This window comes from Orbicella franksi, chromosome 8 (genome assembly GCF_964199315.1).
Source record: "Orbicella franksi chromosome 8, jaOrbFran1.1, whole genome shotgun sequence".
Lineage (NCBI taxonomy): Eukaryota > Metazoa > Cnidaria > Anthozoa > Scleractinia > Merulinidae > Orbicella > Orbicella franksi.
In genome coordinates this window covers 1,142,643-1,158,419 of record NC_138152.1, presented here as the reverse complement: position 1 = coordinate 1,158,419, position 15,777 = coordinate 1,142,643, and the positions used below count along the sequence as shown (strand labels likewise).

Below are 15,777 nucleotides of genomic sequence, written 5' to 3'. Positions count from 1 at the left end.
AGAGTCGGTCATTGCAAATAGTCTGTACTGTAGGTTAAGCATTGAGCAGAGTCTCAGTCAATGTTGTGGTATGTCAGTTGATGATGTACAGCGATGTGATTGTTGGCATCACCATTTCTCTTGGCTCATTTGTGTTCAGTCTGTCTTGTGTTAAGGTTTCTGCCAGTCTCACCAGTGTAGGAAGCTTGGCAGTCGGAGCATTTGATCTTGTATACTGCTCCCTCTCTGTTGTTAGGTTCTTCCCTGTCTTTAATGTTGGTCAGCAGGTGTTGTAATGTAGGTAGGTTTGTGGGCTACACGTATGTTGTAGGGTTGTAGGATCCATGAGGTGGTCTTGGAAGTGCGCTTGATGTAAGATACATGTTTAGTCACTGTGGTAACAGGAGTTGGGTTCCTGTTCGTTGTGTCAGCTTTAGTAAGTCGGTAAATGTTTCGTCTAATAAAGTCAGCGTTGTAGTTGTTTTTGTGAAAAACACGTTCAAGGTATCTGTTTTGGTTCACGTAAGCTGTCCGGTGTGTCACAAACTAGTTGCACTTGTCTTGTCAAAGTCTTAATAGTCGTGGCTTTGTGTCAAGTCAGGTTGTAGTATGATTCATCAAGTAATCTGTCGGTATGGGTTGGTTTTCTGTACACTGTTGTTTGCAGTTTGTTGTTGTTGTGGCTTACCAAATGGGACACAATATTGATGGCTAGAAAGTCTTTTTTTGGATGAGACATCAACATGGTTACTAGTGATGACTTGGCAGCTGGTATGTTACTTATTTACGGTGCAGGCAATGTATGTTTTGAATTCACCAGTTGTTTGGTATGAAAAATTGTTCTATTGTGTCAAAAATTAAGCTACAGGTTCGGAACATTGAGTTCTTTTTACGGTTGTGAGATGCCGGTGCGGCAAGTCAAAGTTAAGGCTAACCTGGCTACGAGCAGCTGTGAGCCAATGGGGAAAGCATGGTAATGCAGCATTAACCATTCCAGGAAGTGATTCACCATTTGAAATAAGAATCTTTAATGATATGGTACTTAATCCAGTGCCAGATACTAGATTTTTCTGCGTCAGTTGAGGTAGAGCTAAAAATTGAGTTAGGGCTAACCTGGCTGCGAGCAGCTGTGATCCAGTGGGGAAAGCGTGGTAATACAGCTTTGGTTTGTTTTGGAGGGTTGGAAAATTCATTGGTTTGAAGAAATGCACAAGGTCTTCAGCACAAGTGTTAGTATGATCCACATTATCAGCCATATGATATATGGTATGTAATATATAAAAAGGCTGATACCAAGGTCTCAAAGTATGATGAACAGAGTGTGAAATATACTAGAGAAGAAAAAAATTACCTTTGCTTTCAAGAATATCACAAGACCTTTTAAATTATGCTTTTTCAACTACCTATTATAGTAAATGAATGGCCAGATAAACATGATCATGACATTGCTTCAAATAATCTAAAATTGTGTTTCGAAGCAGATAAAATTCTGTTGGATATCATAACTAGTGGTTCATGGCAAATTTTAGTTAACTGCTAATCAGGTTTGGGATGAACTTGTACATGTTGCATTTAAACATGCTGCTGAGCAAATCTTCTCCCACAGTTCTCGCAGGGAAAAGGCTGTTCCTGGTATGGGTCCTCATGCGCCTCTGCAGCTCGGCAGGGTGCATGGATCTTTTTGAGCAGGACCCACATTTTTGTACAGGTGCATCATCTGAAACAAAAATAACTGTTATTGATTTTAATTGGGGACAACATCAGTTGGTTTGTTTGGGAGTGTTGGACAATTTTTTGGTTTATAGAAATGCATGAGTTCTGCAAAACATGTGTTTCCTTGATTCACACCAAAAATATCATTATCATCACCATGTCAGAGGGTGATAAAAAGAATGTATCAGACTGGCTGCCAATGCCCACATAATTTCAAGCCTTTTCGTTCATTCTTCACGGGGGCATTTGAAAAAGAGATTTTTATTTAAACAGTCTTTAAAACAAGGTGAGAGTATCTTTATCTGTTGAAAAGATTGCAAGTGAGGGAGTCTCACCTGTATTTAGTCATCTGCAGTTAGTTTATTGGTCTTGGTTCAAAAAAAAAAAACCCTGTTGTGAGGGGTAACCTTGTGCCATTGAAAAAACCAACAAGGAGTCGGACTTTGCGTGAACAAGAATGTGTGGAAAGGGGGGAGACAGAACTAGTTTGAGCACCAGTGACAGTGGCTTGTTTAGAGAGTAGAATGGAGCCCCCAGTACAGCCCTGGAAAAGAAGAAGAAGCTTTGGTTTGCTTTGGAGTGTCGAGCAGTTCACTGGTTTGTTTGCAAATGTTGAACAATTCTTTGGTTTGAAGAATAGCGTAAGTTCTGCAAAACTGATGTTCGTTTGATTCATACTAAAAATAACATGGATGGTAAAAAAGGTGTCAGACTGGCTGAGTGCACAAAAATACTGGCGAGCAAACCTTTTTTCCGCATTCTTCACAGGAAAATGGCTGCTTGCTGATATGGGTCCTCATGTGCCTCGCTAATTCTGTTGGTCACTTGTACTTGCGTGGGCAATTTGGAAATCTGTACACCATCTAAAAGACAAAATGGGAAAATGAATTGATGTCTATTATATTGGTGACAACAATTTCTGAGTTTTTGAAGGTTTTAGTAGAGCTAAATATTATTGAAATGTATACTTTTAATATCATAACACATTCCTTAAGTCTGATCTTATTGTAGTTTATTAAATGTTTTTTTCCTAGTCTAATGCTGGCTGTGCCTACATATTTCTGGTGCACTCATTGTGCACGTATGGGAGGCGCAGTGGCCTCATGGTTGGTGCGCTCATCTCTGGATTGAGCGGTCTGGGTTCAAGTCCTGGCCGGGGACATTGTGTTGTGTTCTTGGGCAAGACACTTTACTCTCCAGTGCCTCTCTCCACCCAGGTGTATAAATGGGTACCGACGAACTTAATGCTGGGGGTAACCCTGCGATGGACTAGCAGCCCATCCAGGGGGGAGTAGAAATAATCCTAGTTGCTTCATGCTACAGAAACCGGGATAAGCTCCGGCCTGATGGGCCACTTGGCTTGCATGCAAACTTTACCATTGTGCACATGATGCAATGCATGGACTACATGCCATGCCCTTGCAAGAGTTTGTTAATGGGTTAAAGTGATTTCTATGATTCATTTTTGAGCCTGCTGCACCAGTGTTTACTGTTATGAAATATGTGCTTGAATACATGCATGCAGTTGAGTACAAACCCCCATCTTGCCTCTTGTGTTGTGTTAACCAAAGGCAGGCCAGCTGCACATGCACTGTTTGTGGAATTAATTTATAAACAACTAAGCCAAAATATTTATACAACAGGTTAAGGTGGCTGAACACAGTTTTTGATACATGAGTTTCACTCACCTTTTTCTCTAAAACCCTTGATCCGTTGGTTGCCAAAAATGGCAGCAAGCAAGTTAACAACACAAACTTTGGTTTTTTGATGGTTAAGCTGACGTATGTGCCGTTGCCATGGGAACATGAATAAATATAAACAGGCCTTTAAAATCGGTTTTGTTTGTAGAAAATCTAGTCACTAGATTTTCTTTGTAATCTGCATGCAACAAGGCTGTAATGATTCTCACAAGTTAGCACCTTTTTGCGAATACTAAAGGCCTGTTGGAGAAGTTGTATCTCTGCATTTTACTTTTGAATTTATGATACCATGGGTTTCAGGACTGTTTGTGCTAAAAGAAAGTGAGGCTTGCACACCAAAAGTTTGCGTTTCTAGTTAACTTTTGTTAAAAAACTTGATAATGGTGGATATGGTGGATATGGAATGGTGGACTGCAGTACTGTTTGAAACCTTTCTTCTCTTTCCAGGAATGCAAACTACTTCAATTTCCACACTGTTTTAGTACATGGCAGTCAGGCTGGGCATAGCAAATTTCTCCTGTAGCATGTTACATTGTGAGATCGAGAGTGCATTTTTCACCTTGATTAAGGCTCTGGTCTATGCAGTCTGCTGGCCAATTCCATACATGTTTCTTGCTGGACTTTGTCAATTTGTCTGGACTGCTTGTATCTGGCTTTTTATCTGCATGTGACCAGACCCAGACTTCCTCTCGGCCAAATCCTCAGCGGGTCTTTGATTATTTTACTCTTTATTTGGTACCAAACATATTGCCTTTTTGTGTTGTTGAAGCGCTTGATTCCAAACAAGTATTGAACACATAAAAAGCAATTACGTCATCCATGGAATGTGTCGATGTTGCAACTTTCTCTTGTGCAGCGTGTTGAATAACATGCTTGTTTTGAACTTTTATTTTGCCAGGAGCAACAGTCATTGATCTAACCATAATTTCCCAAGTATTTTTGTGTTTTTAGACAAGAGAAGTGAATTGTCTTGCTGTTTTATGGAAGTGTGTTCAGAGATCGGAAAAAAAATTAAATATTTGCAAGCGAGCAAAGAACGTGTCAGAATGTGCAAGGATTACATCATTGGTAGGGAAATAACCACCGTACTAAAGATAGCAGTGGATAGCGTAATTCTTGAATTATGTGAGTTGCATGACTACTTTGTTAGCCCTTTACTCGTGGAAAAACCAATTAAATTTAATCATGACTTTTAAGCAAGAAAGCTGTTAATAGTGATACTATCGAATCGTTCATGTCATTCATGCCTATACATATCCTGAAGAAAGTTGCAGATTAAGACCATTACGTCATCATAGATTTCACAAAATATTTAATGGTGCAATAATACAGTTTGTATTGATCAAGTGATGTGGTGTCTACAGTAATCAATGAATCATCAAGGACTGCTTTGCAGTGTTTCAGTCAGAAAATTTTTCTTGAGGGCCAAAGTGGCCCCTGAAGACCTTTTTTAGGGGCCAGTTTTTAAGGAAAGGGGCCAATAAATTGAAAGCTAGAGAAAAAAAAATGTGTCAGGGTACCAAGGAAAATAAAGCAGTTTATTAAGATCTAGCATAAAATTTAATAGTAAGTGCCTTTTGAAGTGTTTCTACTCAATAAATTTCTTTTGAATCAGATACTAGTATGATCCGTGCATTACAAGAGAACAATTCTTAGGCATACATGACATAGTCAATGATCAAGGGTTTGCAATGCATTATAGGGCAATATCAAACTTGGAAGTTTTCCGATGTGAGATAATACAGCAAAGCAAAAGAATGGATTGACTTCTTTTCTTATGTTAAATGTTTTAGAAGCAAAGATCTTTCAATATGATTATCTAGAAGGACAATGTGTGACAAAATAACTAGATTGATTGTCAACACAGAGAAATGTAGTTGCCATTATGGTGACTAAACCAGAATTTTTGCCGAATTTTGGTCGCCAAGGATGAAATGTTAGTTACATTGGTGACCGTATCGGTCGCAATTTCGAGCCCTGGGATAGCTTTTAAAAGACTACACCCGGTTAAGCTTGTAGTCTTTAAAAGGAAAGGGCCAAATGGGCCATTTCATTTTTCTGGGGGCCATCTCTGATTGCAATGCGGGATTCCCGCAGTGGTGCACTCTGGTGGAAACACTGCTTTGGAATGTGCACTGCGTTGCGACTGTAGTGCTAAGGAAACAGTTAAATTTTAAAAGCCTGGTTATAAGATCTAAAAGATCTTCTTGTTCTCCTTGAGCTGTGCCGATGTTAAGTTCATCCAGTTCTGTTTGCTGCCTTGATTTAGCCGTCCTTAATTTATTTTGGTGACCACACAGTTCAGCAAGTCGCTTCAAGGTTTCATCCCGCGATGTTTCCAGTGACTTCATCTCCGTTTTTTATTGATACTACATGTGATCTGCTGCATATATACTTTTGCAAGCAAACAATAGTTTCATGAAAGCGAGAACCAAACTAATTAAAAATCAGTAACGGGGAAATTTGTCCTTTCCAGGTATGTGATATATAAAAAGGCTAATACCAAGGTGTCAAAGTATGAAGAACAGAATGTAAAGTATACAAGAGTGAAAAAAATTATGTTTGCTCTCAAGTATATCACAAAACCTTTTAAATTATACTTTTTCAACTACCTATTACAGAAAATGAACTGCTAGATAAACAACATTCCCATGATCATGACATTGCTTGAAATAATATAAAATTGTGATTGGAGGTTGTTTTGAAGCAGAGAAAATATAGAACTAGTGGTTAATGCTAAATTATAATTAACTGCTAATCACGTGTGGCATGAACTTGTGCATGTCGCATGAAAGGATGCTATCAAGCAAATCTTCTCCCACATTCCTTGCATGGTAAAGGCTGCTCGTGGTATGGGTGCTCATGTGCTTCTGCAGCTTGTCAGGGCGCATGAATCTTTTTTAGCAGAACCAACATTGGTACAAGTGCATCATCTGAAACAAAAATAACTTTTATCGATGTGAATTGGTGACAATATCAGTCGGTTTGTTTGAGAGTGTTTAATCTTTAATCTTTAATCTTTAATAGTACGTTGTCATTTAATGTGTTGGACTATGTCTTGGCTTTTAGAAATGCATGAGCTCTGCAAACCATGTTTCCTTTAAAAATACCATAGTTGTAGTCAGGCATGATAATGATAAGAATTAAAATTTTGTTGTCACTGTCTAAAAGCCTTTTTGTGTGGACGTTTTGGGTAAAATACTATGGTACCACCTGAAACTATGGACCCATCAAGTTGTGGCAAAACCTTGTCTTTGCTGTGTGCTCCCACCTCGCGTCCACCGCAGGTGAAAATATGTAGCACTGTGGTGAAGAGGAGTGCGACCGCAATTGAAACTAGACGCTTTGCTGCGTATACCCAGGCAGCTGTTGCATATTGCAATTTGCTAAATGTTCTGCATTTGAAGTTGTACGAAATTCAATCAAGTTGATGTGCTTAAGCTATTCTGCTTTTGATTGCATTTCTTGGAATCGATTAATAGCTTATTACTTGTTTGGAGGTCTTCAGGCTGTGAAATGAGTCAAGGTCTTTATATCAGCCTATAAACGTTTCAGTCTATTTTCCTTAGCCTTTGTCGTTATTTGCGTTTCTCAAGCAAGCAAGACATTTTGAATTTTTTATAGTTATGGCGGTGCGTGACATAGACTTACAAATGTGTTTGTCGAAATCATATACTTATCTCGTGAGTTTTAGCCCATTCAGAAGTTAAAGTTTTAAGAAAAGTGCTTATGTAAATGCTTGTTTGTTCAGCACAGGTAATCAATTGCCTAGATAGCCAAAGTTAGTTCCAGATGTTTACATTATTTTCTGGCCGCAATGTTGGCATATCGCGGAGGTACACACCAACATGGCAGCTCCATACTGGTCCCTGTAAATTTGTGCAAAATATTGCGACAAATATCTGAGCTTGAGAAAACGCACAGTAATCTCCTATAACCTGACAATTTCTTGATTGAATGAATGAATGAATGACAACTTTATTTAAGTCTCAGTGTTAATAGCTGAGCACAAGTGCTCTACTAATTGGGGAGACTAAGATATAAAGTAAGATGTATTCACCTAGGACTTAGTAAAATTAAGAAAATATTAAAATTTAATAAAAAAAAACTAATTTGTTGATAAATACTATCATAATATTATCACCTAATAGTTATTTAACAACTAACTACATAGATGAACAGCAAGAACAACACATACATCCGTCGTCCAGCAGAGAGCTAATGTCAAACTTTCTAATAGTGCTTTTAAAGTTGTTCAAAGATTTTATCCACTAAATGGTTTTCGAATAAATTTTATTGCGTCAGGATTGTGTGACAGTTCAAGCCAAGAATTGTTTTGCTGGGGTCAACGTACATTAGTTTCTTTCAGCTTAAATGTACAATAATTTGCTACATGAGTTTCATTCTTGTAAAGACACATAACTCTGTTACAAGAGAATAACAAGAGAATATCGCTCAGTTCGAGATCTTATCTTTATTATACTTTACAAAGTTTCTCAGAGCGTTTTACTTAGGTGTACTTGAACATTCGTAAACAAATTCTCTAACCTTTCTGCTCTTGTTGCTTAGACGTTCTTGAGTTCATGCTGGGATTCTGCTTGGTTCACGATCATGTCTGAAAATACAATGACACTTCTGAAGAAGCTTTTTATCAAGTTGAAGAGTTGATAGCCATGGTTGATGGCTCCTTTGGTATAACATTATTCTTAATAAATTCATTCAAAATGTTCACTCCTAAATTGATCTCTCATAAGGCTTGCAGACCGACCTGTTTTGAAAACGCTTAATGTCCTTTAGTGTTGGTCTACCTCGAACGGTGTGTTCATTTGTATGTGATTTCATCGCGCTAGAAATCATGGAATCCGTGCAAACTTTTCATGACGACAACTTCTGTAAATTCCATGTGCTGTGCGCATGCACAGGTGACGCACGCGTTTTAGAGACCAGACGACGACTTGTGACTGAACGTGGAAAAAAAAACAGCCAAAATTTAAACCCAGGCCTCACTGCCTCGGTAAAAATACTGTGGCATAACAGACGAGGTAATACCTCTGGGAAGTAATGTATGAACTAGTTTGGGCACCAGTTACAATGGCTTGTGTAGAGAGTAAGAATGGCTGGAAGATGGCTGTCAGGCTTAGTCCTGTGGAGCCCCCAATACAACCCTGGAAGAAAAGTTATTCACTCCTATGGTTGAAGGTACTACTTATTTTGAAGATTAGTCCACCAGGGATCAAAAGCTGTCAGATTTATTTAAACTAGAGTTTACATGGCTCGTTGTGTCCGTGGTTACATCGTAGTCAACTGAAATTGAAATAATTACGAGATAAATTACTATTTACTACAATCTAAATCGAAGTGACAAACTATTTCGAAACTTACAGTTTGTGTTCCTGAGTGTCAGATCCCTTTGATCGCTATCTTGATGTTTATGTTTACGACTGTTGATGACTTGGCTTTGAATACCGTTACATGATAAATTTTTCCTTTTAAAACTTAAGTCACATGACCTGTTTTTTCCGCCACGCTAGTTGAGGCGACTTTGCAATTACCAACAATAGTTAATTCTAATTTTTTTTTACATGCGACTGAACATACAAATTAAAAAGAAAAAGCTTTGGTTTGCTTTGAAGTGTGGAACAGTTCACTGGTTTGTTTGCAAATGTTGAACAGTTTGTTAGTTTGAAGAATAGGGTGACCTCTGCAAAACTTATGTTTGCTTGATTCACACTAAAAATAACATGGATGGTGAAAAAAGGTGTCAGACTGGCTGGCAATGCTCATTCTCTCTTGAGGGCACAAATGGTATGGGTAAAGACTAACAACCAGACTAATTGAAAATCAGTAAAGTGTGAATTTGTGCTGACCAGGTATGAAATTGATAAGAACAGCCAATACCACTATCTCAAAATATGATGTACAGCAAGTAGAATGTATACAAGAATAAAAAATCCTTTGTTTGATTTTGAGTAAATCTCAAAATCTCTCTTTCAATTTATACTTTTTGCACTACCCATTATAGTAAATGGACTGTCAGATAAGCATCCTTCTCCTGACATTGCTTCAGATAACATCAAAATTTGTTTGGAGGTTACTGGTGTTTTGAAGCCATGAAAATTTTAGTTATTCTCCGTGAACAATTGATGATCCACAGATCAATGGATTAATACGTGTAGATTGGATATAATAACTGGTGATTAATGCCAAACTATATTTAAATACTCAGTTTTTGGATGAGTTGGTGTATGCTGGGTCAAGTGATACTGGCGAGCAAACCTTTTTCCCACATTCACGGGAAAAAGGCTGCTTACCGGTATGGGTCGTCACTTGTCTCGTTAATTCTGTTGGCTGCTTGCACTTGTGCGGGCAATTTGGACATTTGTACGCCATCTGAAAGACAAAATAAACTGAATCGATGTGTATTACATTGTTGACAACAAGTTATTAGTTTTTGAACATTTTAGTAGTGTGTAGTATTACTGAAAATTATACTTTGGATATCATAACACATTCCTTAAGTCTGATCTTATTGTAGTCTATTAAATGTGTCTTTCCTAGTCTAATGCTGGCTGTGCCTACGTATTTTTGTTGCACTCATTGTGCACCTGATGCAATGTATAGACTACTTGCCATGCGCTTGTGAGAGTTTGTTTATGCGTTGAAGTGATTTCTATGATTAATTTGTGAACCTACAGCACCAGTGTTTACTTTTGTGAACCATGTGCTTCAATACATGCATGCAATTGAGTACAAACTCCCATCTTGTGTTGTGTTAACCTAAGGCAGGCAAGCTGCAGATGCACTGTTTGTGGAATTAATTTATAAACAAGCAAGCCAAAATATTTATACAATAGTTTAAAACAAATATCGTTTTGCCTTCTGGTAGCAAAAACCGAAAAAATGCTGTTAAGTTAACACAAATCTAGCCTCTGTTAACTTGTCACTCCCTTTGTTTCTCTATGACATTGCATAACATAGATGAAGCTGACAAAATCAACTCAATAGAAATTAACAACTTTTAGTTATGTATATTGGTAACAACATTTTTTTTATAGCTTTTTAACATTAATGAGTACTGCTTAATTGGAATTGCTCTCTTAATATCATAACACATTTCGAAAGTCTGATGTTATTTTAGTCCATTTCATGTAAAGGTGCAGACAACTTTTTTGGGTACCAGTGATGGTGGCTGGTGAGGAGGATGGAACAGCATTCAGATGGTGGCTGGGCTATAATCCTGGGCTCTACAAGCTCTACCTCTATAGTGCTACTTGAAACGTTTTTTGCTGATCTTTTACATGAGCATTTTGTGCGTATGTGAAAGAGCGATTTCTATTTGAATAGTTATAAAAAATGGTAAAAGAGTTTCTTTATCTGAAAAAAAAATTGCAAGTAATTGAGTAACAAAATTACTGTTTGTCTATGGGTCTTATTTCAATAAAGAAAGAGCATTGATGTGAATGTGGCTGTGAAGAATAGCCTGGTATGGCTGAAAAAGCCAACAACTTCCTATGGACAGGCAATTGCGCAAAGAAAAAAGAGAGAACTTGTGTAGGCTGTAGTGACTTGCTGGTGTGGAAGATGGAATAGCTGTTAGGTGCAGTGGCTGTCAGGCTAATTTTTTGTGGAGCCCCTTTACAAGCCAAGCCTGGAATAAAAAGCGTTTTTGGTTTGTTTTGGAGGGTTCGAAAATTCATTGGTTTGAAGAAACGCATGAGGTCTCCAACACAAGTGTTTGAATATTCTCACTTTATTGTACCAATGGCTAAAGACAAACAACTAACAAGTTTCAATTTTGCTGTCTGTTGTAGTGAATAGACTGCTAGATAAGCACCATTCTCATGACATTGTTTTTAATGATTCCAAAATGTGGTTGAAGTTTTGTTTTAATGCCATGAAAAGTTTGGTTATTTTTCTGTAACTGGTTGGCGATGGATTGATAAATTGGATACAATAACTGGTTCTTAATGCAAAATTGTATTTGTTTACATTTACCTCTTGATTTACATTATCCAGAATATTACTAAAAATATTATAATTTGAAAGTTTCCTCAAGTCAAACTTAAGGCTAACCTGGCTGTGAGCAGCTGTGATCCAATGGGAAACCATGGTAATTCAGGTTTGGTTTATTTTGGAGGGTTGGAAAAATCATTGGTTTGAAGAAATGGACAAAATCTCCAACACAAGTGTTCCTGTGATCCACATCATCCACCAGTGTGTGAATATTCTCACTTTATTGCACAATTGGGTAAAGACAGACAAGTAGAGATGGGAAGTTTATTTTAAAAATTATTTGGTTTGAAAGACATAATTTTCTTTTTTCTTTGATAAAGTTGTGGATGACCTCGACAAAAACTACACCAACTGAAAAACAAGTTCGCCTTCAAAGAGGAAATTATTAATGAGCTGAATGGTGAGCTCATTTTCAAAAACAAAACGCTGGTAAACAAAGGTTATAGAATTGATATCTATTTGAGTTGAGTTTATGCCATTTTCTGCTCTGACTGACTATGGACAAATGCCAGTTGTGGGAAAAACAAAAATAGATGAAGAAAAAACATCAGTTGGTGTCATCTTTCAAAAATTTCACCAATAAACTCTCAATGAATGGTGAAAGAATTGTCACAGCTACTTTACACACATTTCACCTGTGCTATACAGGAAAATTTTTAGTGATATGCTGTACAAATTTCATATGCTACTTAACACACATTTCACCTGCATGTTATGAATAGTGGAAATTTGCCGTGTTGTCATCTGCTCATTGCATGCTGTTTAAACATATATCTGGTTGTCTGTTACTTGGGTGTAAAATTTGAGAAGCAACATCACTGACTGAGAAATCTATTTGTGGTCTGGTAACGTTTTTGACAATTCATGCACATAGTAATTTGATTATAAGGCTTTTTTCAAAGTCTAGCAGTTTAAGACTTCCAAGTTTATTTTCTCTAATAATGGTAATTTCGACTTTTGCTGGTTTACCTTCCCATGTATAATTGAATGATATCCTGTTTATTTCTTTCACAAAATGCTTGGGAATAGTAAGAACAGACACATTGTAAATGAGCTTAGACAAACCTGAAGTCTTAACAACATTGAACCTTCCCAGTGGAGTGAGTTTCCTCCATTTCCAGCCATTGAGAGTTTTTTCTAGAATTGTAATCTTTTCCTGAAATTTTAGTTTGTCTGCATGTTCAGTGCTATAGGAGAAATATATGCCAAGAGTGCAGATGGATTCTTTCGGCCATCTAAAGTTAAAAGGTTTGTGCGTCTCTCCAGCGTCCAAGCCACATTGCTTGTGTTTTAGAATTGTTGATTTCTAGCCCAGATATCGAGCTGAACTTGTCAGGTTGATATCTGGGAGGAGGATCTTTTCTCTACCTTGGGAAAGGTACTGACATAAGCTCTTCCATTCAATGATTTTCTAAGATATTCCAGCCTGAAATTTAGGGAACTTCTAGTTTCCCAACATGAACTCCTTTCCTTCGTCTGTTTTCCCCTCCAAGGCGAATGGGGAAAAACTGAAAAAATTAAACTTTCTCTCCTGTGGAAGATACATTCTCCATGCCAAATTTAGAAAGAAAAATCAGCGTCCACTGCAAGTCTACCCAATAGGATAATTCATGACCGCAAGATAGATCATGTAATAGAGTCCTAAAGTGTGACATCACAAAAAAATTAATTTGAGAAATTATGGGATTTGGCACCATTTTCGAATAGAGCATCCTTAAAAAAGGGTGTTTGCCAAAAATTACCTCTTAATTGTAATTCCCAGCCAAAATATAAAGGATGAAAATTTGGTACTGCCCCATCTAAATCTCTCTAATTTTGAGTCGGTTCTAAACTGAAGGAATTGAACCAAATTTTGAAGGGTTTGTATGGGATGCTATCAAACTTTGATCCCTTATATCTCTATCAGGAATTGCAATTCAGAGCTAATTTTTGGGATGAGGGCATCTTTTAGGATCCTCTATAAGAGTATGACATCATGTCCCATAATTTCAAAACTTTTATTTTTGTGATGTCATCACCTTAGGACTCTATTGTAGAGACAAATCCTGGTGCCCATTAGGTGCGGCATGCCTGAATCGTGACTACCAAGCCACATTTGAAAACGTCAATGGAAAGGGGACTGACCGCGAATCAATTCACAAGATTCTGCAAGCACAGGTCTTATTTAGAGATGAGAGTAAATGGAATGCAGCCATGTTGAGCAAACACATCTTGTCCCTAAGGGACACCAAAACAGAATTTGTAGTGACCAAGTAAATAATGGCCCATGTAAGACTATATTTAAATGTGACAAAGAGATGCAACCTGTGCTTAATGGAAAATTCTTCATCCTATGGAAACAGGGCATGAGTACCTTGAAAAAAGAATGAAAATTTGGCACTGCCCCATGTAAATCTCTCTAAGGTTTGCGCGTCTTGTATACGTCGTGGTCTTCCCCTTAAGGTACACCCGGATCCATTAGGGTCTCAAAGATTTCTTGGACTTCCATTCCTGCACAACGTAAAAGTAACGCCTTCGAGCAGCTGCTGTGATCCCACGACCATCCACATAAAATTGAAATGCCTTTTACCATCACTGCCATGTTGGCCCCACATTCATGCTATCTCCTTGACGATCAGATGGCTTAATTCCACAAAGTTTGTCATTTGTCACCATAACTTTCCTTCAAACGTGTCTTCGTATCACTTTATTCTTGTCCCCAATTGTAGTGTTTCATGGTCAGTGAAACATCTAGATTTAACCAAAATAAGTGCATGCAATACAGTTTCAACTCGACACTTGACCATGTGCTTTTGATCACCTCGTAATTCATTTTGGCCGTACATGATTACATCATCGATACTACATGCATGGTTATCCCAAGGAATTTTACTCCTTTGACTATCACATTTTATCGTGAGAAGGATTTAGTAAAAAGTACAAAGTCATGATTGATGACCAGTTGAAACTGAATTCTTGTGGAAGTTGTGGTCTTAATGTCCAAAATGCCGGTGTGTATTTGCCGTACTGTGTAGAGGGATGGAAACCCCTTCATGAAGTTCACATGCATGACTGAATTTCAAAATAAAAATGAGCGATAGAAATTTTACACAACGTTTTGATGTCATCATGACATCATTATCAAGTGACAAGAAAATAACGGTTCAACAGTGTTATATATGCTGTGAGAGGTGTGATTGTTCATTAACTTATTTGTTTAAAGTTTTGCGCAGATGGAATCTGATTGCGTATTCAGGCTAGGTTTCTTCTTTCTAATGAACAGCATTTCGTAAATCACACAATCTAGTTTTGCGTTGCATTTCTTTCGAGTGCAAATCACCGAAGCCACTGAAAACACTGCAAAGGGTCATAAAGCAGCTGAAACAACTAGATAACATCGTCGTAACGAAGCCAGATAAAGGTACTGGTGTAGTCTTTATGAACAAATCTGATTATGTTAGCCTTCTGGGTCAGGCATCTATAAACGATACATCTAAACTCGTTCCTGTCAGCTTGCAGAGACCAAAAATGAAAGGCCGGTCATTGAAACATTACCACCCCCTGTTGCAGAAGTAGACACACCTCGATTCTGTGGTTCGTAAGATTCTGCCAAAGGAGATTACCGATTCCGTTTGTCAGAAAGGCTCATGCCTTACCCACCTTTATGGTCTTCCAAAGACACACACAGAAGTTATCAATGAGACCAATCTTGTCTGCCACGGGCACCTACAACTATGCCCTCGCCAAGTGGCTTGATGAAAAACTGAAGCCGCTGTCAGTTAATCGCTACACGATTTCTGATATGTTTGCTTCTGCAGAAGAGATTCAAGACCTAAAAGTCGACGAAAACGACATTTTGGTATCCTATGATGTCATGTCTTTGTTTACTAATGTACCACTTAAGGAAACTATCGAAATGATCGCCGAAAAAGTGTTCGTAAACAACTGGTTTAACAAAACACAAGTTAAACATCACTCAGCCTGACCTGATTCAACTTCTAGAAGTAGCAACTAAGAACCAATTGTCCCAGTTCGATGGCAAGCTTTATGAACAGACAGAGTGGCAATGGGCTCACCTTTGGGACCCCTTATGGCAAACGCATTTCTCTGCTCCATCGAAGAGAAATTAGAACATGACAACAAGCTCCCAGAGTTTTATAGGCGGTATGTTGATGACATACTTGCCACGATGAAGGATGTGCCAGCAGCAGAAGCCTTTTTAACAACACTTAACAATTGTCATCCATCCATAAATTTCACAATGGAACTAGCTTCCGTCAACAAGCTACCATTTAATTGGTATGGAAATACTTAAGAAAGGTCACAAACTGGAAACCAGTGTTTACCGCAAGCCAACAAATACCGGCCTACTACTCCATCACCAAAGCCATGT

At 38.0% G+C, this 15,777-nt stretch overlaps 1 protein-coding gene and 1 long non-coding RNA gene across 2 annotated transcripts in view; both read left to right on the top strand.

The window, feature by feature from the left end:
- Nucleotides 1–15,777, top strand: part of LOC145496263 (uncharacterized) — a 427,898-nt gene that overhangs the window by 27,747 nt on the left and 384,374 nt on the right. The window lies entirely within an intron of this gene.
- Nucleotides 723–15,369, top strand: LOC145495784 (uncharacterized). The gene is made up of 3 exons (XM_081475373.1): nt 723–750; nt 13,429–13,657; nt 15,024–15,369. The coding sequence occupies exons 1-3, from the start codon at nt 723–725 to the stop codon at nt 15,367–15,369; spliced, it is 603 nt and encodes a 200-aa protein (XP_081331499.1).